A 26,350-nucleotide genomic window follows, 5' to 3' on the forward strand; every position below is an offset into this window, starting at 1 on the left:
GACTCTCCAAATGAGTTTTAAATGCACTTGTTGCAAAAAGCTGGAAATGACCACAGCCCAGCCCGCAAGACAGAAGTTGTCTTTCTCTGTAAAGCTCATAAAAAGCAGGTTCTCCATTATAAACTTCTTTGAGGGGAGGGGAAGTGGGGGGGGAGCAAAAAAACTTTGGTTCACAACATTGTTTTTGCATAGGCATTCAAGTAGATCTTCAAAAGCTACCGGCTCTCCAGGCTGGCAACAAAATACCCATGCTCTCTCCTCAGTAGTGGACGCTCCTCTTTGGTATCTTATTTTGTAAGGCAGATATCTTGCAGAGGTGAAGGAGTCATACAGATGCATCTTTGAAAAGGAAGACAGTGTCAGTTGTGCTGCCACAAATAAATTCATCTACTTGATTAAGGAACACACAGGAAACCACCTTTTGGTAGGGGGCAGGGGAGGGAGAAGAGAAAGCATTGGTACATGCACTACTTGCTAGAAGCAAGTTGTTTTGCTCTTGTAGCTAGTTGTTAACAGCTGTCAGTAGCTGTGATGCATCTGTGTTGGCAGAAAATACGGAATTGTTGCTTTGTGACTAATTTTGCGTAACAAGGTACAGGACATTAATAAATCCTTCCAGGTAGATACAGCCCTGTGGCAGAAAACATAAATATTCATTTTGGAAAGCATTCTGGCAGTTACTAAGCATGATACTTACTCGATGACTGCGTGATGCATGAAACCTTGTAGGATGACCACATGCTTACAACACAAAGGATTGTAGCTAGGAACCCAAACGTCTGAATGAGAAAACAAACAAACCACAAATACTTACAGAACATTAGATGACACAGATTCCATTAATGTATGGACACTCTTGCATACCCAGATACATATTTTACAACATTAACAGACCCCCTAAAAGTGATTTTTTATTTCATTCTGCCAATATACTAAACAAATAAACATTTTCATAGTATAACAGCAGCTCGTGTATTGTCAAAACAATGACTGGAAGATAAACTAAGAGTCAGGTACAAGGGAAGAGAAAAAGCTGGGCAGCAGCACAGCATCCCACCTTCTGGACTTCTCACTAGCATTCTGCAACAAAGACTTTTCCTAACACCTCTCATTACTGCTCTTTTACTGCCCCATTCAAACAAGTCTTTCCCTGCCATCTGCCAAATAAACAAGTCAAGTAAATCTTGTCCGTTGGCACAATTAGGACTAAGTTTCTGAAAGCAATTATTTATTCTGGAGGTATTGTATTTCATGTCCTACTGCTGAAAATACTGTTGCCCACGCTCAGAATCCTGCCTCTCTCTATAAAGCCCTCCAGCCAACAGAGGCAGAGAATATCTGCCAGGAAATCAGCCCAGGACCCCAGTGGGTTTTAGCCCAGGAGAAGTTATCTGGAACAGGGCTCTGTTCAGGAGCACGAGGTGTCAAAAGCTGGGGTGAAATCCTTTAGGTGACTCCTAGCTGCTACAACAGTCATTTGTCGAAACCGAACTGTCTTAATTCTTGCCTTAAACACATTGGTTCATTTTAGTTGAAGCAGGAGCCTTTGGTTTCAACTCTCTGACAGGACAAATACCCACTTCAGTGGTGAATCTGGACTCTCACAGCAAAATGTTTTTGTTGGCATTGTGTTACAGAACATTCACTGACATAAGCTAGAAGATAGTTCACCCAACCAAGACACAACAAGTGAGCCTGTAAGAAAATAAAATTACAAGTAATACATTTCCAATGCCCTGTTTAATGTATACTGCAATTTTAAAAGTGTCGGGACTAGTAAACACAGTCTTACCGCTCCAGCCACAAGTCCAGTCAAATTGTAACTCTTGGATGCTGCTACAATTGATGCAATGAGAAGCAGAATTGTACCGATTAAATAATGAAGAAACTCCTGTAAAGACAAGCACAGCTTGCGTCACATGGGAAACTTATCAGGAAAGCTTTTCAATATGTCTCAAAATGAAAACAAGTTGGCAGAGATTACTCAAACCTGGAGGACACAAACACAAACCTTTAAAAAGCTAAAAAAAAAAGAAAGAAAGAGAAAAAAACCAGCTAGTGAGTGGATTTTGTACCACACCGGACTTTCTGTTCAAAGAAAGAGAGAGGGCTGATCTTCAGGTCTACTAACATCACTGGAATAAGATCTGCTTACTGGGAATGGATGTAATCCTTTCAGTTCAACATGGTATGTTACTGAGGGTGAAACATCTATCTTTATTGCATCAAGTATGCACCTCACTTAAAGAGAAAACACTGCCAGATCTACTAACAACTTATGTCCGGAAACAGGAGGGAAGCCACAAAAAGCACAGCTACGCCGACACTCAGGCTACAAACTAGTAATATCACTACTATGAACACCCAGGCTCCTAAGTCTGTAAGGGTGGCTGCAGTTGTCCTGCAGTAAAACGTGACGCCGGGGGGGTTTCTTAGAGAACACTGAGGCACCACATTTAAGCTCTTCTCTAGTGTGACAAGTATCAGCCCAGGAGCCAATTTTACCTTTTGATAAGCAGAGGTTATCTGTGAATTTGGATTTTGAATCCTCACAGAGCTTATGGCAACCAGCATGGGTGTTTGCAACCTGAACGTGGCTTATTTCTTTTGCATGGTGGGGTGGGCAGGAGGGTACCTGCTTACTTTATTTGCATTGCACTACCAGCATGTGCCAAGCAAATGCCAGGTCTGAGGGAGAGCAGAGATTCTGTCTCAAACCAAAGGAGGGAGAATATAATTCCAAAAGGAAATGGTTCAAGGAAATCCCAGAAGAGAATTAGTCTATCATACCATATCACAGCTTCCCTCTGCTCAGGAGGACCTTTGTCATAAAGCAGACTCCAAGACTGCAACTTGCTTTCCTCATTCGTAACCTTGTACCAGGTAATTAAGACCTCAATCCTTGCTTTTGCTAGAATAAATTATTTCTGTAAGGAGGCTTCCCTGGCTAGTCCACGATGCAGCAGGCAAATTAGGCGTGACGTTGCCTCCTTTGAGACACCAAAGAAAGCAGTGTACACAGGCCACTACTTCTGAGGGATCTGAGGGATGGGCAAAGGCTAAATTAGGTGGTGAACCAACCCCTGGCAGGGTCAGGAGAGCGCTCCTCTGGAGAAATACTTTAAAAGGTGTCAGTGCTGAACAACCTCTTGAACCACTGCGACTTTACTGACTGCAAATCACACCCTTGATTGCAATGTAGGGATCCTGCCAGGAAACTCAGCCAAACACTAGCTGTGGTTCCCCAAAGTCTCTTTGAGGCCTTCCTGTTCTGTTCTACAGATACTTGAATATGTGACTGGAAAGGAGGCTGGTTGTAAAAGAGCAGCAATGTTCAGGCATCACATCCCATAAAGCTATCTGAAGCTGAAAAGCTACAAACTACAGTGCCTTAAACTCACTAGTGACTCTGGAACATTTAGGAATGATTAAACACAACAAAAAACAAAAGCAGCCTATGTAGAGGTCAAAATGGCATAGTCATGTTACAGCAATGCACACATTTGCAAAACTGTCATCTATTAGCTTATTTCAGTCCCTGCATCTGTATTATCTCTAGATAAAGAAGCACTTTCTAGAGACAGATAGTGGTGGTACACAGTTGAAAAAATACAAAGGGGTGCAAGTCCAACCGTACTCTTTGGCTAAAAAGAAAAATTAATTTTTCTCTTTGGTTAGAAGTGGATGGATGGACAAACTGTTATCTTATATCTGTAAACTACTTACATAGCTTCCATTAAATGCCATTCAGCCACTTATTGGATTTCAAAATCCCTCTATATCTCTCCAGTTGGCTTTCCCCAGTCCCCTGGTCCTTCCTCTGTGGCACTAACATGTAACTATGCGTAAAGGAGCCATATTCTAAGATGTTATTTAAATCCGTCATTCCAAACTAGGACACGGGACTCTTCTGTTAGTTGACCTGACCCAAAGCTACTGAGGAAGCTCAGGTCTCGTATTTTCTGTGCTGCTTGTCAATTCTCCACTAGGACATGAGAGATGGATGTACAGGGGAAATGTGGGAATGAGGCAGGAACATTCTGCAGGGTACCCCAGGAATGGCCAGGCCATGGCAATCAGGCAGAGGCTCCTATTTCTTGCTATTGTTTAAGTTACTTAAAACAATACCAAAAAGAGACACATTTGACTTAAATAGCACTTGTAGACTTTATTTTGGGACAGGATGTCATACATGAATTATAATGCCATGATTTGGTAGTCTTGCAATCCCCTAGCTGCTATAAATGACCTGAGCTGGGGCGCATCTGCTGAAGGCTGGATAATCAGTATCAATTTAAATTGTCTCAGAATAGTACTATTGCCTTCCCTGGAGTAAATGTGGATTTATATCTGCGTAAAAGAGGGCAGGATCAGATCCAAATCAGCTAAAAAAACTTACAATTAATTACAGCATTTGCTGAACTGAATACTAATAACAAAAGCAACAAAAAATGTTTCGACACAAGGCAAAAACTAAGTATGTGAAAGACAGCCTATCATTGTTTGACAGGACAAGAAAATGCACTAATTAATTGAGACATCAACACACAAGAGAAGGAAGGAACCCAGACTTACGGCAAGTGGCCAGCTAACGCAAGTAAGCTTCTTGTAGATCCTGAAAATGTGGATAATGTAGAAGAACAAAATCATAACGAAGTCGCACATGGTGACAATCTGAAAGTAGCTGTATGCACTGTTATCTGTCCATGGAGAACTATTTACACTGATGAATCCAATCAGCAGTGAGATCTGAAAGAGAAAAGGCACATTACAGATTTTTTACAATGATGCTCAGAGGAACGTGGAGATTATTTTAAACACAACAAAATGGCATTTAGAAACAGAAGACCAATATCTAATGAAAATTGGATGGTCCCAACAAAGTGGAGGACAAAGTAATGAGCATAGTAATAATGTTTTAAAATTTGCTGTTGGATGAGCTAAAACAACCATTAAGAGTGAGGAAAGGGCCAACCACTAGAATGAAAAGTAGCAGTTTCAGACTGAAGAATCCAACCTGAAGAAGTCTCTATGCACAATACAAGAGGTCTCAAATAAAGAAGAGGCATTGAATGCCTGGAGTTGCACCAACAATTGAAGCACCTAAGCCCCATGGACTTTCAGAAGGAAATCACTGAAAGATGTGAAAATCAAGGTACCCAGCAACACACGTGCCTTTACTTTCATTTAGTGAGATTTCTCACATGCAAAGTTTTATCCTTCCTTTTCTACCACCTATAGAGCAGGAGTATTTGCAGATGGTAAGGTAGTAACATAGCAAATAATATGAACATTTGGAGGAACTAATTAATTCATCCTGCCACTAATACAATAGTTACAAAGTTTTAATATGTTAACATTGTCACATAAAACTACAAAGAATTATTGTACAACTTCTTTCAGTTGTAGTCTTGCAAAAGACAAAAGCTATTTTATTTGTTAAATCTAAAGCTACTTGTTTATTGTACTAGGCTTGCTGCTTCTATCAGCCTGGCTAGCCTGAGTGATAAAAATAAATCTACTAAGGATATACTCAAATATTTTCTTATTACAGGCTTTGTCAGTGCATGCCTTCAGCCACTGTGACTTTTAGTTCATCCAAAGTCAGCCAGGAGCAGTAATGATTCACATTTTAAGTGTTTTTCCAACACATTAAAAAACAATCTGAGGAAGCCAGCACTTCAAGATTCCACCATCCTCTCCCACACACTCACCTTCCAAACTCCTAACCAACTGCATCCATTATCAGAGTAGTTTCCTTAAAATTAAAAGGGAAAAAAAAACACCGAACACCCAAACAGCATAGCTTAGATTCTTCCTGCTGTAGTTTTAAGTGACTTTCACCTGCTCAGTTCCAAGCAGACAGGCTAAACATACACATCCTCAAGGGCAATCAAAAGCTCCGTACACACGTACAAATGTTACAAGAAGTTCACAAGAACTTGCACCTTGACCAAATTCCATCCAAACAGTCACATCAATGTTGTGACAGTGAACCACCTCAAAATGGTGGTTTTCTCCAAAGAGAAAAGTTAGTGCTCTGGGATCCTTTCCCACACAAGTGGCTAAACTGTTGTTAGATCAGGTCCAGCTCCATTATTTTTACTGTGGTAAAAATAATCTGATATTACCATGATATTAGCATTGTAAGTGATGCTCAGTCCAAGCCAGTGACAGGCTTCCGTGCTACAGTAAGCCTACATCTTCTCCCATCTTTGAAACAGATACAGGGTAGGGAAGACAGGACTTTCAGGTGCAGGGCTAGATCATGCTCAATGCTTTTCAAGAACAGAGGCTACACGTGCCTTTGAAAATGCATGATATTGCTCAGTCCCTGTCTCCCCAAATACACTCCTACCCTCTGGTTTGGGAGTGTAACACCATTGCAGAATCCTGCATGTCTTCCATCTGCACCATGCCCGTTCTCTGGGTCTCACAGCCTAGCCACTGGGGAATCCTAAATGCACAAAGTCTTGCATCTTGTGCATGACAGACCTTTCTGAGATGCTACATTTCTCAGAAGCCAACAAAGCAATGCTTTCCACAATTCAGCATTTAAAGACTTTTGGCCCAGTTCTTCAATTCTGAGATAATTTTAATGAAGTTTTGTCCAATCTATGTCTACATAAACCAGGTCTAAGTTAAGCTGTGATCTCATGAGGGGCCATGGCCTTCATCATCATCTCCTTCTCACCCTGATTTCACTCCCTATCATGTACTGGCTCCTGTATTCGTCTGTGTTGAGCCACCTCAGTGTACTTAGCCAGCAGAAAGTGAACTACTAAAAAAAGCAAACAGCTTTACTATGCCTCTGTTGTCACACAAGGCAGGGTCAGGTGAGCAAGAGAGTGTGAGGGAGAAGCTGGGACTGCAAGGGAAAGGATTGGAAGGACTGAGCAGGCAGGACGGCAGCAGCCAGTAACCACGCTGGCTCAGGCTGCCACAGACCGTCCATCACCGTCTCCATTCCTTGAATCTTAACATCAGTTAAGCAAAGAGTTGTCTGACTTAAATGCTGAATAACTTAATCAGAAGATCAGTAGGTCATTTACCCCATCATCTAGGGTAATGCTCAAAGTGATGCATGACACAGCTACTATCTTCATGACAAAATGAAAATTAAATTTAATGAAATTTCATTCTATAGGAAGACTCAACAAGAAGCCACAACAAGCACTGAATCTTGCTCTGGCATAAAGATGGAAGGAGTACAACACTTCTCCAACCACCAAAGGCTAAAAAGGTCTCCCTTATTCAAGTGCCTTCACAATAATCAGTTCTCAGTCTCAGTTACACTGTACAAATCAAGAATGAAGTGCTAATTCACAGAAATATTAAATCTGCCTATTGGCTCATTTAATGCTTGAATCATTAAATTTATCATCTTTTTTTACTATGTACAAAGGACTGGATCCTTGAAGTACAACCACTGCTCAAATAATAAGAAGCACTGGCAGCAAAACCTTAGTCTAAACCAGACCCAGTTCTTTCAGATTCATAGAAGCATAAAAGTTTGGGGTTATTTTTCAGTTAGAAGGTAAAAAACCTGAGAGGAGCATAAAGAACAATGTGAGCCATCCAAGGACAAGATCAGGAAATTCATCTGAGATGTTATATTCCTCAGAAATAAGAAGATACAAGATACCAAGCAGTCAGTGAAGGATCTGCTCAGCTCCTACGAACAGGACGAACTGCGGATTTGAACAAACATGCTTTCCATTTCAAGTGTACTTCACAATTTAAACAATTCCAAAAACAATAAGTAAAGATTCTCCCTTCTTTGATTTTAGATGTGCCTCAGCACACAGGTGGGAAGAAATCCTGCACAGAAATATTTATTTCAAAGATTTCCTTAGCATGAGATTTACATGCAATTTCTAAAGAGGGTTCTCTGATGGGAGGCACATAATGCTATTTCACAGGACAGGTGCAAAGGGGACCATGTCAACAACTTTTATATACAGCTATACTATGTTTCCCACACTATATCGCTTGCACAGCTAGCAAGTACAGTCAGAGTTTAAAACTCATCTGTTGAAAATGCTAATAAATGTAGGAAATAGAGCAACATAATATTATTTGTCCTTTGAAAGTGACAAATACCAGAGTTCCTTCACCAGATATTGGTTTATCATGATATACCGTGGGATGACTGCATTTTTTTCCCCTTGGAATTCCTGTTTCTAGAAAACTTGAAATTTAGCAATAAAATTATTTATAAGTAACTGGCTGAGATACATTTCAACATATATCTTAAAAGTCAGTTTGTGGCACAGAGAGAGAAATGAATGGCAAGGCACTAAAATTAATAACTGTTATGAGTGTTCTTTATGCATCTGTGCTCAGGAGAGCAGGTTAATACATCTCGAAAATAAAAACTAGAGGCACACAAAAATTAGGGCACTGCCATTTCCCTTGCAATATAGTATTTTGCAGATTGTGAGAGCAGCAGACGTGCAACCCACAGCCAGCAAGCCAGTCAGACCTGAAGTAAAAGTCAGTGGTCAGTCTCATTAGAAGATTCCAATTTGCTCTAGAAAATATATCCAGCTTCAGACCTGGATTACAAAAAGGATGAGGTACAGGACACTATTATTTAAGTGCTTTCTGGTTTCCAAAAAGCAAAACAAAGAGCATGTGCATCAATCAACTCCAAGGAGGGATTTTGGGATTTAAATAAAGTTCTGTATTTACTCAGTTTCACAGAAGTTTATTGGCTTGAATTAATCTACTTCTTGACTTTCCATTGGACCAGATACTTGAAGCGAGTCATGAAGTGTGTTTAGGAACACTGGTATTACTGGTATATATCAGGAACTATCTCACAGTGAGCAGTGTAAGCTAAAGGCAGTCAGCGATTGCCAGGAGGCGTTCAACACCTTACTAGACAGAACAGACATCATAAAAGAAAGATGGGAAGGGCCTGCATTCTCTTCTCTATTTTAGCGAGGCAACCACATCCTCTGAAATGTGTCTGTGGAAAATGTTGGCTCTTGCATAGCACTGACAAAAGCTCCCAAGCCTAAGCATTCTGATTGGAAGTGAGCACCCTCTACCAAAAATGAAACATAACTTGCTCTTGGCTGATACGGTCCTCCTTCAAAAGCCAACCCATGTCCCCTAAAGTAGGGTGAACAAGCATAGATCACTCAAGGATGTTAATGGGAGATGGGACATAGGCTGGGAAGATCCGACCTTCACAACAAAGAGGGGCCAGGTGTTATGCTGCTGCTGCCTTTAAGTGATGATGGCAAGGCTCAAGACCTGTTTTCCTCCGTGCTGTGACACCACTCGCTCAATGTCCCATGGCGGAGGGGTGAGAGAGGGGCTGCAGCAGCACAACGTGTGTTCCAGACATGCAGGAAATGTAAGGTGTTATACTCTGTATGTCTTGGGCTCACAGCAAGGATCACTGAATCAGAGAATGGTTGAAGTTGGAAGGGGCGTCTGGAGGTCATCTTGCTCAACCCCCCTACTCAAGCAGGTACATCTAGATCTGTTTGCCCAGGACTGCATCCAGCTAGATTTTTAATATCTCCAAAGATGAAGACTTCACAACCAATGTTTGACCATCCTCACAGTTAAAAAAGCATTTTCTGATGTTGAGACTGACTTTCATGTGCCCATTGTTTCTTGTCCTGTCACTGGGCACTACTGAGAAGACTCTGTCTCCCTGTTGTTCACTCTCATCAGGTCGTTATATACATTGGTGGGCTCTCCTGAATCTTCTCCAGGCTGACCAGTCCCAGCTCCCTCAGCCTTTCCTCATGTGAAGGATGCTTCAGAACCTTCACCATCTTTGTGGACCTGTGCTGGACTCACTCCAGTAAGTCCATGTCCCTCTTGCACTGGGGAGCCCAGACCTGCACACAACACCACAGATGTGGCCTCACCTGTGCCAAGCAGAGGGGAAGGATCTCAGTGCACTGGCAACACTTCTAGAGCAGCCCACTTGGCCGCCTTTGCCACAAGAGTGCATTGCTGGCTCATGGTCAACTTACTGTCCACCCACTAAGACCCCAAGGTCTCCTCTGCAGAACTGCTTTCCAGCCAGTTGGCCCCCAACCTGCACCAGTGCAGGGGCTTTTTCCCAGATATCTCTGGATGCAGGACTTTGCATTTCCCTGTGTTGAACCTGATGAGATTCCTCTCTGTCCAGTCTGCCAAGGTCTGTCTCCATGGCAGCACAACCCTCTGGCTCATCAACCACTCCTCCCCATATTTTATCGTCTACAAACTTGCTGAGGGTGCACTCTGCCCCATCATCCAGGCCATTAATAAAGATGTTGAATAGTACTGGTCTCCGTATTGACCCCTGGGGCATGCCACTAGTGACTGGCCTCCAAGGACCTTGTACCACAACTCTCTGGGCCTGGCCATTCTGACAGTTCTAAATACATGCCCACATCCCACTTACCTAGTCCATGCCCTGTCAGCTTGTCTATGAAGATGTTACGGAAGACCACAACTTTACTAAGATCAAGGTAAAAAACATCCATCGCTCTCCTCTTGTCCATCAAGCTAGTCACCTCATTACAGAAGGCAGTAAGGCTAGTCAAACATGATTTCCCCTTTGTAAGTCCATACTGATCCCCTTGTCCTTCATGTGCTCAGAAATGCTTTCTAGGAGGATTTTATCACTTTCCAAGGGACTGAGGTGAGGGTGACTAACCTGTAGTTCCCTGGATCGTCCTTCCTGCCCACAGAGATGACATCAGTCTGTTCAGAATGGCACACTTTCCTTCTGTACTTCTCAGGCTAGAGAGGATAGGGAAGGAGTGGACAAGAGTGATGAATTTTCTTTCCCTGTGCTATAAAATGCTACTTGAAATGTTCCCTGGGAGTGCTGTTCCTTTTTAAAACTCAGCTGTTTTCCTACCCATTTCTTATTGTGCCTTTGGAAGAATTATCATCTAGAGTCAAAAAGGAAGACTTGAAGGAAGTCAATCTTCCACTGCAGGAAAATTCAACACTTTCTTAAGGAAAAGAATCATGCCTTTGTATTATGAAGAGAGAAGACAGAAGGAAGATCCAACTTCCAATTACTCCTAAGGCAAATACACACTGGAGAAAAGGCCTGTGGCATTAGGCCCAGATGTCATTGTACTCCTGATTTCAGATAGTTTGAATTCCACCTAGATCCTCCTCTGGTTTCCAGTCCTGTCATTAGTCACATGGGCCTCCGTGAAACTGCCCAAGAGCTGCCTGCATCTCAGGACTAACAGGCTGGACTCCACTAACACAATTGTGCTGAAGCATACCAGCAAAGATGGAAGATCCTAGACCAAGCCAGCAAGTCCAAAGCAGCTTAATAGAGAATCACACGCTCTAAGGGAGAGGCAGGCAGAAGTGTGTGCCCACCAGTCAAGAGATTACAGATTAATTTTCCTCACTAGTGCCCTGAGGGTAGTGAAGGAACTATAACATAAGCAAAGACTTGTTTTGCCCTCCGTGTACCCATAGGCCAGATGGCACCACTAACCATTTTCTGATCATGTGGTAGAAGACTGTAGTTTGTCTGACCACAGAACAATTTTATAACCCAAGAATCAACCTGTGCAAATTCTTCGTATGATCTTTTTCTACTGTCCTGTTTTAATTGATATAATCAATAAAGCTCTGGCTTTATTATCAATACTTAATTATTTTGTAACATTGGAGAGAACTAAATTTTTCTGAGACACAGCTACCTGCACAAACATAAATCCAACCTACTTAAAGGGAAAGCCTAATGTTTTGAGCACTAGAGAACACATTTTCACAGACATTGATACAAGGGAGGAATTAAATGTCACTGGCTCTCGACTTCTGACCCCAGTTTTGAAACCATCAGACTATCTGAACTTCAGTAAATCATGTATTTTGCTGCTTCAGCTCCCCCATTCACCAAGTGAGTACTAATAAAACTTCACATGCATTGTGCTAAAGTTTTTCACCTTCAAAACACTTTAGACAAGTAAAATAACAGTGTGAATTGAGAATAGATGGCCACTAAAAAAAATAGCACTCCCACCCCTGCAAATAAAAGCCCAAATCAACAATCAACAGATCACAGATGTAACAGACCAGCATGGGCGAAAATATATGTAGGGATAATATCCAAGGAGGAAGACACAGAACAAGTAAAACATTAGGAAAAATGCTGGTCTTTTGAGGCTTGCTTTTTAGTTGATTTGTGGACATTATACCACAACAGATAAACAAAAATTAGAGTCCTAGCTCACTGTAAAATGGGAAATGGTATTTATTTCCCAAGTGTTGCTTATTTACTTACAATAGAATGTATTATCATGTGTTGCAAAGAAAACACCATGCACAAGACTTTGCAAATACACTGGAAGTGTAATCTTTAATGCTAAGGCAACTTCACTATGCATCGTCTTGATCATTCCTGACTGTTCTGTACCACAATTATCGCATGCCTTTATCCAGCTGTTTTTTCACAATTCTATTAATGACTGCAGAGTAAGGGTCACCCTTTCCCACTGTGCCTGTACAACACCCCACACAGTGGTGATGTGCTGGATGTGGCTGGGATGGACTTAACTGCCTTCACAGCAGCTCGTATGGTGCTGTGCTTTGCATTTGTGGTGAAAACAGTGTTGATAACACATTAGTCTTTTGGCTGCTGGTAAGTAGTGCTTGCATAACAGCAAGGCCTTCTTTCTCTCTCCTCTCAACCCCAAAGCAAGTAGGCTTGCAAGTGGCCAGATGTTGGGAAGTGACACAGCCAGGACAGCTTGCACCAATTGACCAAAAGGATATTATATTCCAGACTGTATGACGTTGTGTTCAGTGACAAAAAAACTCAAGAAAAGGAGACATAAGTGGAGATGTCTGAGGCTATGGCATTTGTCTTCCCAAGTAACCATTACAGATGCTGAGGTCCTGCTTTCCAGGAATTGGCTAAACCTTGCTACTCCCCTCTGCTGATGAGAAGTCGCGAAATCATTCCTCTTTTTACTTTGTTTGCGTGTGCAGCTTTTACTTTCCTTATAAAACTGTCATTATCTTGATCCATGGGCCTTCTCACCTCCCTTCTGTTTTCTCCTTGTCCTGTAGGAGAGAGGACTGATTGAGAGGCTGGGTGGGTGTTTGGCTGCTGACAGGGGTTAACCCACTGCAGGTGGCCTATGCCTTGCCTGGGACTTTCAGCTGCTGCAGTAATACAAAGAATGTTATTAAAAATCTTCACTGCAGAAAGGAAATGAACAGGGTTCTTGCAAATCCCAAGATCATATACTGAACTGACAGGCTGAAACTGCTGTCTTACTGTGTAACTTTTCACTATGAATAATAATTTTCTTTTTTGGTATAGAAATAAGACATGAAATGCCAGCTAAACTGCAGGAAGGAAAGTTAATGTTGATAAGAAGCAAAATTGCCTCAAGGTGCCTAGTTCTAGAGAAACGCTATAACTCTTATCTCAAAGATTTACCGTAATACTGTGACACACACCTTGTCATGTATAATCCACCCAGCACTGCATTATCTTTTCATTGAATTACTGTGCCTTGCAATGTACAACCACATTCTTGCTTTCTTCAGAATATTTTATTTTCTTTCTTGCTTTCTTCAGAATATTTTATTTTCTTTCTTGACTGTGCTCCCCTCTGCTACACTCTCTCGTGAGAAGCTGGACTATGGCATTTTGTATACAGTGTTTCCCTTCTTTTTTTTCTGCTCTTTATTCCCCTTTCCTCTTTCTCTACATTACACTACATATTTCTTCTCCTTTACATCTCTTTCTTCCCCATCCAAATTTCCCTCTCTACATGTGAACACACCATAATTTCCTCTTTTAATGTTCCCTAGCTATCTTCTCAGCCCCCTTGCATAAGGACATGCATCGCAATTAGCTAACTAAAAATTAGCTAACTAAAAATTCAGGGGAAAAAGGTCAGGGGAAAGGATTCAGCATAGTATTTCACCTGTACAAAGACTGTGGGGAGCACCTCTGGTTTCCCAGTCTCCAGTTGGTAGTTGGCAATACCTAAAAGTGCTTACATCCTGAAAGTCCTTTACATCCTTCTCTGACAATTTAAGTCTCTAGAAGACAGAAACAGTTTTTGTTTGTTTGGGTTTTATTTAATTGCCTTTTTATTTTTTCCCCCCGAATGCTGTAAAATCACATTGGAAGAGCTTCTCCACTGCACTTAGTGGAGCACTGGGGAACCTCTGTACTGATTTAATGTCCCTCCTCCTCAGAATCACAGAATGTTCGGGATTGGAAGGGACCTCGAAAGATCATCTAGTCCAATTCCCCTGCCAGAACAGGAACACCTAGATGAGGTTACACAGGAAGGCATCCAGGCAGGTTTTGAATGTCTCCAGAGAAGGAGACTCCACAACCTCCCTGGGCAGCCTGTTCCAGTGCTCTGTCACCCTTACTGAGAAGTTTCTTCTCAAATTTAAGTGGAACCTTTTGTGTTCCGGTTTGTACCCATTACCCCTTGTCCTACCATTAGTTGTCACTGAGAAGGGCCTGGCTCCATCCTCGTGACACTCACCCTTTATATATCTGTAAACATTAATGAGGTCACCCCTCAGTCTCGTCTTCTCCAAGCTAAAGAGACCCAGCTCCCTCAGCCTTTCCTCATAAGGGAGATGCTCCACTCCCTTAATCATCTTTGTTGCCCTGCACTGGACTCTCTCCAGCAGTTCCTTGTCCTTCTTGAACTGAGGGGCCCAGAACTGGACACAATATTCCAGGTGTGGCCTCAGCAGGGCAGAGTAGAGGGGAAGGAGAACCTCTCTTGATCTACTAACCACCCCCCAGTGGGTGGTGAATCTGAATCTGGAAAGAGGAGGACCCTGAGAACTATTCATGAAAAAACTGGTTGATACTCTCTTAAAACTTACCCAAGTTCAGTGCAAGCAATAGGAAGTACAGAAACTGTCTGTCTACAGATTTGGAGCAAGGGACAGCACTGACTCATATCCAATTTTAGCACAGTCTTTTTTAAAAAAAACCCCAATATAGTAAGAGCTAAATGCTTTTTGTATTTGAATGAAAAAAAAAAAAAGTCCAAGTTTCCAGCTTATGACACCAGCCAAGATAATAAGTGGAATTTTCCATCCCTAAGCGAGCCAGTCAGGATAGCTATGCCCTGAAGAAATGTCAGTGACTGTAGTTGTACATTTCCGAATGTTACACCTCACCACAGTGAAGGAACACCCATCTATTATTAAGTACATATTTCTGGATAGAATAAAACCTTTTTTTTTTTTTTTTTAACAGCTTCCCAAAACAGAAAGATGAGCAAAGCACAGACAAAGGTTACAATTGTAGTTCATGCAAGACTGGTTCAGCTAATTTAAGCAACAACATTGACTGCTGCTGTAATCGAGATTTCCTTCTTCCAGGGCAGCGCTGGAAATGTGAGCTGCAACAGTCAAAATTCCACTAAAAAAAGAAGATTAAAAAAACTAGTCCATTTAAAACTTTGCTAATGACAGATGAAATCAGCTGCCTTCAAGTGCATGGTTGTGTGAAGCAGTCAGTCGTTGGCTGCACAATAATCTCTCAGCCCCTGCGTCTGAGCAGATTTCCTTCTTGTCTGGCTGCTTTACTAAAATAAGGAGGCTGCCAGGCCTCTGATAAGTGACTTCTCTTGTGCACCCCCATCCACAGGCAATCTATTGAAGATAAAAATGGTGGGAGGGTGAGAAAAGGTGAAATAATCTTATTCAGACCCTCTACGACTCAGATAAGAGGACAATCCCAAGTACAAGCAAGTGGTATTCTTTATCTATTAATAAGAAGTTATCTATCTGCTCAGGCACAGGCCTCAGTGGTAGAAAAGGATGAGGGGTAATCACACAACCAGCATATGAATTACATTATTAAAGAGCCCTTGTAACAGGATGTTAGCCATGATCATTAAAAAGGCAGTTCTTTGTAACAACAAGGTACAACTAGGTCCTGCCTACAACTGATCACAGTGTATGCAACACTTCAATCCCGCCACCGCCAGCTTAGCCAGCTCCCTGCCTCAATCCCCACAGCTGCCTGCACCACCACTGCACCACACAGAAAGACACCATACAATCCTGTATGTTATTAACTAAAAGCGGAGGACTTTACAGTTATATGGCAAAGAATATTCTCACCAGGCAGTGAATTACTTTAAAACAAAACAAAAAACCACAAAACACACAATACAAGTTTGTTATCAACGACAATCTCGTAATTTTATTTATTTTCTCTCCAATCCAATATTAAGAGATTTGTTTCATAAAGCAACTTAAAATCAAAACATTTCAACTGAAAAAGCACTATCAGTAAGTTTATCCAATCTACATAGAAGATGCACACACAACACTCAGTACTGCAGGCATATAAGTGATAATTGAGTAACATTGCACAAATGCCATACTCAAGTTACAAACAATTCCCAAAACACATAAAACTCATTGCAAAACTGTATTAATGGCACAGCTGATTTCTAGCATGTCTGCAAAGGACAGGAACAGGATTTTAAATATAGGAAATGCCTCAGCAGGGTTTTAACTCTGGGAAACATGGCTGCTTTCCCTCTAACTCTCCAAGAAGTGCTTATGTCTTTCTAGACACTTGCAATGACTAAAGGTACTATTTTGGACAAAGTCAGGAGGCCCCTAAGATTTGTGAGTATGTAGTTTGTCCATCTATTAATAAGGAATTATTTCTCTGTGCATGCAACAGCCCCATGTAACAGCTAGCCGGCCACACACTCCGGTGGTTTCTCCCATCTCAAATCAAGTCATAATCTCCAAATCAAGGATGGACTTGCTATTTCAGGTAAGTGCAGAGACACATCCTCTACAATTGGTTTTCTCTACAGATACACAATCACTGGCTCAGCCTGTGCGCTCTGCCCTCCTCCAAGGTGAGGTACTGGTTGTGGTGCTCGTTGGAAATCTATGTTCCACATCATGAAGCCTACTGCCCATTTAGAAAAACAGCACCCCATTGCTGCAAAAGGCATGCATGCAGGTGGCTCCTGCTGTTAATTCACTCCACTGTAGAAGACCATCTATCTTGCACAGTAGGGAGAATCCCTCTGTCACAACTCAGAAAATCATAGGAAGTAAAAAACATTCTAAGATACTGGACTCTCCAGAGTCCTCTAGCAAAAAGTGGAGGATAGCAACCAGAAATATATGGATCAATATAAACAAAACTTTGCAGATTCAGAAATTGCACAGCAAGCTGTGGTTGTTACTTCTCTCCTCTGCAAGGCAAGTAGTTCCAACATTTAGATACTCCTGGAGAGCTACATCAACCGCTCTCTTGGTCTGGTAAACCCGAGAGTCAGACAGAATGACAGGACAAGACAGTCCACAGGGTGGGTAGGTTTGTGTAAATGGAGAAGGACTGCCTCAAACACACAAGATGCTTCTGAGGCAAGAAAAAGAAAAGGATTGGGAGAAGAAGAGAACTGTAGGCCAACAAAAGCGTGTTTGGTAGAACCTAAAAAGTAAGATGTTTGAGCTGTCTTAAGGAATGGCAGAAAAGTGGCTCTTAATGGCAGAAAGGAATCCAACAATGATGTACAGGAATGTACATGCTCATGGAGGTACAAAGACACCTAAGGGATGTAAACATTGCTGGAGAACTTTGTCCTTTGAGGTTGTTGCTGCAAAAGCAGCCAAGTTCACCAGCTCTGGAGAAGGAACCCTCCTTGGGAGCAGGAGACTGACCACCTCACCTGCCACATCTCTTTTAGTTGGCTGGGAAGAAGAGCTCCTTGTAGGAGCAAGGCACCTCTGAAACACTGCTCTGAACCATTTTCAGATATATTGTTTGGGTTGTTTGTATTGTTTGCCCTTTAAATAGTCAATAAAGTCCCATATTGTCAGTAATATAAAAAATAGAAAGAGCTTAATCCTTACTTGTGAACTACAGAGCTCTTGTAGGTGAAGTTCATGGCTGTCTAAAAGTGGATCTACCAACCATGCATGGCAATACCACCTACAGAGAAGGAGCCCCCATTGGCTGACCGGCCAAGCTTGGCTCAGACTGGCTGGCTTCTGGAAGCCCAGGGTACAGGGTTTATTATTAACAAACACCCACAAACTCTGCACAGCAAACTGCAGGGTTTCCCCCTCGACCTGGATACCCAATACATACAGCTACTTAAAACTCAAATAGGAACCTGGAACAAAAAACTAGTACCTCAATGCAACAATCATTCCAGTAACGACAACAAATAAAAAGCACATGCAATCTCATCTTCCTGAAAGCGGTTACTGAGATAAGGAATATCTTGTGAACTGCTCAGTGAAGTCTCAGCGCCCACGCCTGCTAACCCTCAGCAAGCAATCTGCTCATCACTCGCCCTTACAGATGCTGCTGACAACACAACCTGTTCTCATTGTCTGAGGCATTTATTGCTTGACTGATTCAAATCTTCAGTTAACACCTGCCACATCTCCCTGCCCCAGAGAACACCACGCTGACATCTGGCAGTCGCGCAGACAGCAGTTTAAAAGTTCATATCTGTCGTCTCCAGCAAAGGCTTTGTTAGCCATGGCAACAGAGCCTTGAGCAAGGTCTCCTTGAACAAGAGGAGGACTTGTCTACATAAACCGAGTCCACGTTGTTAGCTGTGCTGGCAGATCATCATCAAAAAAACAGGTGAGAGTTCCCAAAAACGCTAACATCATGACAATTTCCAAGACCAACCGGCATCATCATGACCTGGCTGTTGGATCAGACTGGCCCTCAGCGCACAAAAGAATGACCTTTTCTAAGTGCAAACACTCGATGCTTGGCGAGGGGCCAGAGAAGTGAAGGGTGATGAATGAGGGGGGAAAAATAAGAAGAGGTGAGATTGCCCAGTGGCACTGTAGCAGCTGACAGCTTTCAGTGGCTGCCTGCAGACTGACAGGCCTCTCAAACACGCCGGGACAGCGCTCCTGTGCCTACTAGGAAGCTTCACTCAAGCAATCTACGAAAGGCTCGATTAGCCAGCAGGTGAGAAGCAGCAACTGAGGACTGAGTTTTTCCCTAACAGATGAGAGAGCTCTCAAAGTAGCCTCCCCCAAAGTGTGATTACTGACTTGCAGGAAAGTACACTAAGACTTGATGTAGTTTTGCAGCTGCTGCTGGTCATCTCAGGTTAACAACATACTTCTCTCCCAGACGGTACTTGATCCTTGAACTCATCTACAGCATTGAAAAAAAAAACCCAAACAAAGCACCAAAAACATTCCAAGAAAATTCCCCCTTGAAGCAGCTTCTCAATCTTGTCATCATTGCGTTTCCATTTTCCTTAAGGGAAGCTGTGAGCAGCAGAGGAAGCCATAAGCGTTGCAGCTGATGATACTGTTGCAAGAACAGCAGCCAAATCTGCTTTGGCTTGGAAAGCTGCAGTCGCCTGGCTTTGACAGGCCAGACACATTCGTACTCACCATTACACTCATCGAATTACCAGCACTGCAGCGCAGGGAGTTGTTTCAGCCGTGACGATCCCTTAAGAATCTGAGTTATGCAAAAAAGAGGAAGCTCACAGGTGGGTGAAAGGAAATCACAACAATTTTAGAGTTTGATCTCTGTGTACAGAAAGTAGCAATTTCTGGCCGCTGTGTACTTTACATCTCACCACAAAATCGGTGGACAAGGCCACAGTGCATGAGGTGACAATAGCACAACAGAGCCAACTCAGCCACAGTACTGAGTGAATACCCCATAAGGACTCCCCAGGGAGGGGAGCCGGGGAAACACTTACTCATAGTAAGCACTGTCTGGCTTTGGGGACAATACCCTGGTGATGCAGAGCAGGTACCTAGCAGAGCCTCACGGTCAGATGCACTGCACCCAATGCGGTACGGCCACAGCGTTACTGGATTACGATGAGACGCAACAAGTTGTTCCAGCACCTACAGCCCTGGAACCCAGTAAAGGGTGCCTGGTAAGATGTTCTTCACCGTTTATAGGCTCCACCAAGCTGGTGGCGACCACACTTGGAAAGAACAGATCCCCTGGTTTCTGTTTCTCTGCAGCAGGAAAGGAGGATGTTCCAAGGGACACCATCTCCAAAGAGTGAAGAGAGGGAATACAGTCCACTTGCATGTCTTAAAGGGAAGTCACAGAGCAGTCAGAATCCATGCTTTTCATCACATCTTACCCATGGACACCATGTAAACCTGATTAAGATTTTTAAATGGCATTTGCAAATCTAACTTCCTGTAAAACAAATGTCACAGGAAACCACTGCCAATACTTCACTCTGCTCTTTCAAGCATACTAAACACACCTCAGGTGATGTGGTAAATTTCGAGGCTTCATTTCCTTTTATTTTTTTTGTTTCAGAAAATGTATTTGCTAACCCTTGCTCAATGACCTCTGTACAAAGAGCACTACATGCACTAAGGTTGCTAATCAATTTATTGCAACAAATCCCAATGGATGGATCAAATGAGCAATGAAATGTAGCTCCAACATTGTGCTTTCGGGAAGCCTCTCCTGGGACACAGATAAATCATGCACTGACACATTCAGAACAGAGATTCCCTAGTGTCTGACAATGATTATAATTGTCTTTTTACAAAATGTACTGGAGTTTATTTTTAGCCTTCTAGAGTAGTTTCACCATCAGAAAAACAACTAATATATTTTTTGCTGAAAGACCTAGAAACTATTAGAGATGGTACAGAACTTACTACTCAAGAGAAAAAGGACTAATTTTTCATTTTTGGTTTGAAGCACATGCAACAACTTCAGGCTTATGTAGTTCCTGCCCTTATATGCCAGACACTTGCTCTTGCTGACAGTGGTCTCTATAGCTGCAGTGTTCTCTAAAAACTCTTACAGAAAAAAGAAAACCGAGGTAGAGCTGAATTAAAGCTACATCAGTTCCCTGGTTTGGTTTACTGCGTAACCTTGTGAGCAGCTGCATGCCTGCAGCTGAGATCCCCTGCATGGAGGTGAGACAGGGAAAAATCCTTAAACTGTGTTGCCTGTAGAGTTTTGTCCCATCAGATGGAACTCAGCCTACCACCAAGCATTCCTTGGTTAACACAAGGGAACACGCTGTTTGCTCGCAGCCCTTGCGCAAATACCTGGGAAGAAATTGTAAAATGTCCATCCAGAGCACAGGAATGGAAAAAATAAAACTGGCCAGGCCAGCCTGTTTCAGTGATCTCAGAGTGGAAATAACAAGACTTCCCAGACCTATTGGTTTTAATTACTAGGCTTGGACATTCCTCACTCAAGTGCTCCTGCTTACTTTGGAGGCACCTACGACTGACTATTTTTTTCTCTCTTTATCCAGCATGCCAAGCAAAGTTCTTTTACTGCAGCTTCTAGCAGAACAACAAAAATAATTAGCAGCTAAAACACACAGCTCCAACCTTGGCTTGAAAATAAAAACTTTGCTGCTAAAAAACATGCCCCATTCCTTATTGCTTAGCCAGTAGTTTAATCACATAGTTGCAGATTTCAGACACCTGCACATTCTTGGGGTGCTTTTCCTCAATTATTATTCTCTTTGCAACCATAAAATGCCTCCTGCATGCCTCAAAATAAGACTTTCTGTGTAATATGTCATGACATCACTGATAGCTGCTGCAGCACTATTTTTCATGTTTTCTGTCCCCAGCTGGATGAAAAGTGAAGCAGAAAACAGAACTGTTTGAATGTAAGCTTTGTAGGTTAGCATCTGGCAGCTTTCACCAAGCTTGTTAATTCTGGACATTATTTTCATTTGGAAGAACTATAGACAGAGTGAGGGTAGCAGAAAGTTAGAAGAGGAGTCTACACAGGACCCAGAGACTGGCTTACAATTCCAGCATCTCTGCACATCACCAGAATCCCTCTCTTCTGACTGAGGAGAATTATTACCATACAGGCAAAAATCATATGACACCGATGCGCTGCTGCAAAGAATTGGATGTTTTACTTCAATCACCTCTATGGACAGAAAGATGTTTCAGGCTCAAAATCAAGTTAGAAGACTGAGTAGCAATCAAATCATCCCAAGCATAATTTGCATTTGTGAATTTCCTTTTCCTCTGTCAATGGTTTTGATTAGGAATTGTTTTCTTCCACTAACAGACTTTGCTTTCTTTCCATATTTTAACTCCTTCTGAAATTAGCTCCCCAGTAAATTTGTCTGACATCATCCAACATAATCAGAAGTTGATCTTGGCTCCAACAACCATCACCATTTTCTAGCTTTCAGTGTTAGATGTATTACTATCATCTTGAATATTATTATTCAACTACATGTTACTACACAAATAACCCAGAGAGGTTTCAGCACACTTCCAAGTCACTCAGAACTACAGATTGTCTTGCTGGCCATTCACTTACCAAATATGTAACTGCTTCTGTCAGGACATACTTTGGAAATTAGAGATACTCAGCAGAAAAGCTTTAACTATTGCCTTAGCATTTTTAACAAGTTAAAATGACGCCGTTAAGTCAACTTTTATTGAGTTTATCCTTTTTAAACTTGCAATTGCTTGTAAATCTTTTTTTATCAGCCTTCAGAAGATAATTTTGATTTTCTTCTTTTCTGTCTGGTGAAACTGCTCCTTCCTGCTTCAAGTTGAGCTGAAAGAGTCAACACTGGTTTTAGCTTAAAACACCCTGCATTCTGAGGCTGTGCTTACTGTGCCAGAACTACCGTCCACTCAGTAACAAGGATGTTATTATGGGAACAACTGCCTTCAGTCTCAACTGTGGTCAAAGTCAGCTTGGCCCAACCTGAAGGAGGTGAAAGACAGGCAAAACAGGCCATGGGGCCACCTCTGCACCTCTCAGAGTCCAGAAACAAGGAACAGTTCAACAACAGTTTGAGAAGCCTCAGAGACCTACACAAGCAAAGCAGAGAGCTTGGCAAAACTGCAAATACAAATTAAACACAAATAAAGCTATATTAATCACCATCAAGTTAAACCAGCTGAAGTGGGTTAGATGTTGAAAATACTTCATAACTTCCTGTTAAAATCAGAGCATCAATGCAAGACAGGATTTTGAAAACGGAGCCCCTACTAACATTAGTAATACTCACACATGAAAAACAGCTTCCAAGCTGTCTTACTGCCATGTAAAATACACAAGTCACAGAACTATGTTTTTTCCTCCATTTTATTTTCAAAATATTTAGAGACCATTCCCTAAGCATTAGAAAGCCAGGAACCCAACACATAAAAAGCATCATCTTTTCAAAGCTATAATCATTCTGCAAGGTTTAAGAAATTCTCTGGTAAAAAAAAAAAGAGGATTTTGTGTGGGCTTACAGGCAAGAAAGACATTTTTTACTTCCTAATTTCCTTCCACACTAGACACCACAGCACCCAGAACTTGAAAAGAAAGCACTAGTAACATTTAGACATGAGCAACAACTCAGGAATAATCAGATTGTTGCACAACCTCTTCATCTTGTCCAAGACTGCTGAGTTTTAGTCCTTGTGTTCCAATCTTAGAGAAGAACAGCTGTAACATGATCTTCTATTTCCTTCGTATAATTTCCATATTTATGTCATCTATTAGAATTATTTCACGCACATATACATACAATCGATTGTTTTTTTTAGCTTGCAAGCACTGCAAACATCCCTTAACATTACAGTAAATGATTAACTGTTTCTTTCCTGTTCTCTCTCATTTCATTTACTTCTTGGTCTAAGGGATTGAGGAAGAAAGAGAAAACAGTAATGTTTCCTCTTCATAACCACAACCGTTCAGAGGCCCACTATGCAATTTAACATGATATATGTCTAACCCAAAAGACCTCACCTTTGCCCTCTGCCTGCATAATGGTTCTCCTCCTCAGTAAGACAGCAGCTCCACCAGCCACATTAACACTAATGCAGGAATGTTTCTCGATCTAGCATACAGAATTTGTTTCAAAGAAGAATGTTGCAAACACCTCTTACTAAAAGAACAGAATGCTAATACAAATGGACGCACGGATACCGTGGATATACTCTCTGAGAAGAGATAAAGCAGAGCTGCAAAAATACTTAGCTCTCCATATTTTACTGGATGCAGGAGTTAATCTAGAGCTAACCTATCCTGGTTATTTCTAAACAATGCAGCACAAACATTTAGTTTTCTTAGGGAATTATTTGAGAAGACAGTATTGTGGTACCATAGGAAAAAAAGTTCATTTGCCCAATGTTCCTTGGACACCCGAGGTAACTCCTGCTGGTGTTATTCACAGGCAAGCTGGAAAGCAGAAAAAAGTAAGAAGGTGAAGATGAAAGAGTGCTAAGGGGAACTAATTTACACTATTTTAACTTCTGTTAAAGTCACCACAGAAAGCCACTAACTTAAATTCTGATGAATTTTATATTGAACAGCACCGATAAAATACTACTTTATGTAAAGTGTGTGAAGCATTACATAAAATTACATAGATTTACATAATTACATCAAAATATGTAAAGTATGTAAAGTATACGCACACACTTTACATGTGCACCAAAACCTCAAATTTCAGCACAAATAAGCATGCCTGTGCGAGCTGTACGAGCCATACATTGTAGCTGTATTGACACCACAGCAGGATGGAGAGCAGAGAGGAGTAGGTATTTCTAGTCCATAAAAGGAACCGTTCTTTCTGCAGTGTTGAAAGTAAAAGAGTAAACACCCTCTTAGTTAATCAGCCAAGCACAGGTTGTAGGACCACAGCTTCATCTGCAATGTAGACGCACACTCTCAAAATAATGTGATTTGTCTCCTGAAAAGATACTCCAGATCCACACGATGGTTTGAGAACAACCCAGGCCCAGAGAAGGCAGCAGACAATTGTTTGTATTCCTACCAGACAGAATTCATAGCAAGGGACAACTCTGAGGTCTTGCAAGCGCATTACAAACGCTCAGCAGGTGCAGGTAGCCATGCTCAGTCACATTCAATTACACCTCTTGTGAACAAGGCTCATTTCTAAAGGCAGCTGATGGCTATTAATGAATTGGAAGAAATTGAGTACCTTTTAAATAGAAACTTTAGGATCTGATATTACTCAACTGTAACCTAGAACAAAATTATTCCTAATTTCTAATGTCAATTCATGACTCCATAGATGCTAAGAACTTACAGAGGTTAAAAAAAAATGTCTAGATGAATAAATGCAGGCAGAAAAAAAAAAGGCATTGGGGATTATAAAAAATGAAGGTAACAACTCCACCATAAACTTTTGCCAAGGTACTAGTTTTTGCAGGACGAGACTGTATGTCAGGAGGTATCACTACATGTTGTCTTCCATGCTGTTTCCTAGACATCTGTCATTCACTGCCATTACTGGCATTAAGCTGACAAACCACTCCATGGACAACTATGTGCCATAGAAATGAGAAAGAACTTATCCATCTGTTAATCCTCTCCACATCTAAATTGAGCAAAATCTTCTACACTAAGTGAAGGCATCAGCTCAAATCCTGGCAGCGCTCCACTATCGATTTATTATGAATTTCTGCTTTTCAGCCGTACATCTCCCACATCTCTTCCTGGGTCACCAGAGCACTGCCTGGAGGTCTCGGGGGCAAGGAGCCAGCTGGACTAGTGGTCTCAGCCATGGTGCCCGCCCTTACCAGCCCACTGTCAGCACTGGCACTTGCTTTCTCCCAAAAACTTACCCATGCTCAGGTACTGGAACAGGCTGCCCAGGGAAGTGATGGAGTCACCATCCCTGGAGGTGTTTAAAAGACACGTAGAAAAGGTTCTTATGGCTAGAGTTAGGTTAGGCTATGGTTGGACTCGATGATCCTGAGGGTCGCTTCCAACGGAAATGATTCTATGGATTCTGTGCATAGGAATTAGGTGTTCTGCTGGAGCATGATGTGCCTTCACGTCACCATGTTACCATTATTATTAATGGCAAAAAGTTGCCAATACTCATCATTTCCATTGGCTACAATCCTCAAGATGATACCACAAAGTACTTCGAGCAAGTGGTGATACCCTGGGCTCGTATGTCGGAACAGAAGTGCCCATCGCTACCTTAGGAAAACTCAAAGGCAGCTCCTGACAGACCACAACACCTCACCTTGCCAGAGGAGCGGCCACTTCTCCTTCTTCCCGCGACCTGCGAGAGCTGAGGAGTAACATCGGCGGGCGGAACGACAACGAGCTGCGGCCACAGCACCCCCCGACGACGCTCTCCAGACCCGCCGCCACAAGAAACACCCGGCAGGGGTGGCTGCGACGCCCCAACGGTCCCCAAAGGGCGCCCCCGCCCCGCTCGCCCCTTACCATCTGGGCCACCTTCAGCATGCCGGCGCAGGAGCGGAAATAGGCGCCGTCCATGAGCTCCGCGTCGGAGCCCGCTGAGGAGGCGGCGGTGGCGGCCGGTGGGGCCGCGGGCCCCCCGCTGCTCACCCCGGTGCGGATCACTCGTGCCCCGTGAGACAT

At 42.3% G+C, this 26,350-nt stretch overlaps 1 protein-coding gene across 2 annotated transcripts; it reads right to left on the bottom strand.

Annotated features, from left to right (window-relative positions):
- Positions 1–46: 46 nt before the first annotated feature.
- Positions 47–26,350, bottom strand: CMTM7 (CKLF like MARVEL transmembrane domain containing 7; the record flags this gene model as incomplete). 2 transcript variants are annotated; one of them, XM_080339398.1, is made up of 5 exons in its annotated part: positions 47–339; positions 698–779; positions 1,793–1,891; positions 4,576–4,749; positions 26,192–26,350. In XM_080339398.1, 5 exons carry the CDS (start codon positions 26,348–26,350, stop codon positions 326–328), a joined length of 528 nt encoding a protein of 175 aa, XP_080195524.1. The 2 variants fall into 2 exon arrangements, with proteins under 2 accessions (XP_080195524.1, XP_080195523.1); XM_080339397.1 differs by lacking the exon at positions 47–339 and having other exon boundaries at positions 681–779.

This window comes from Nesoenas mayeri (genome assembly GCF_963082525.1).
Source record: "Nesoenas mayeri genome assembly, chromosome: 2".
Lineage (NCBI taxonomy): Eukaryota > Metazoa > Chordata > Aves > Columbiformes > Columbidae > Nesoenas > Nesoenas mayeri.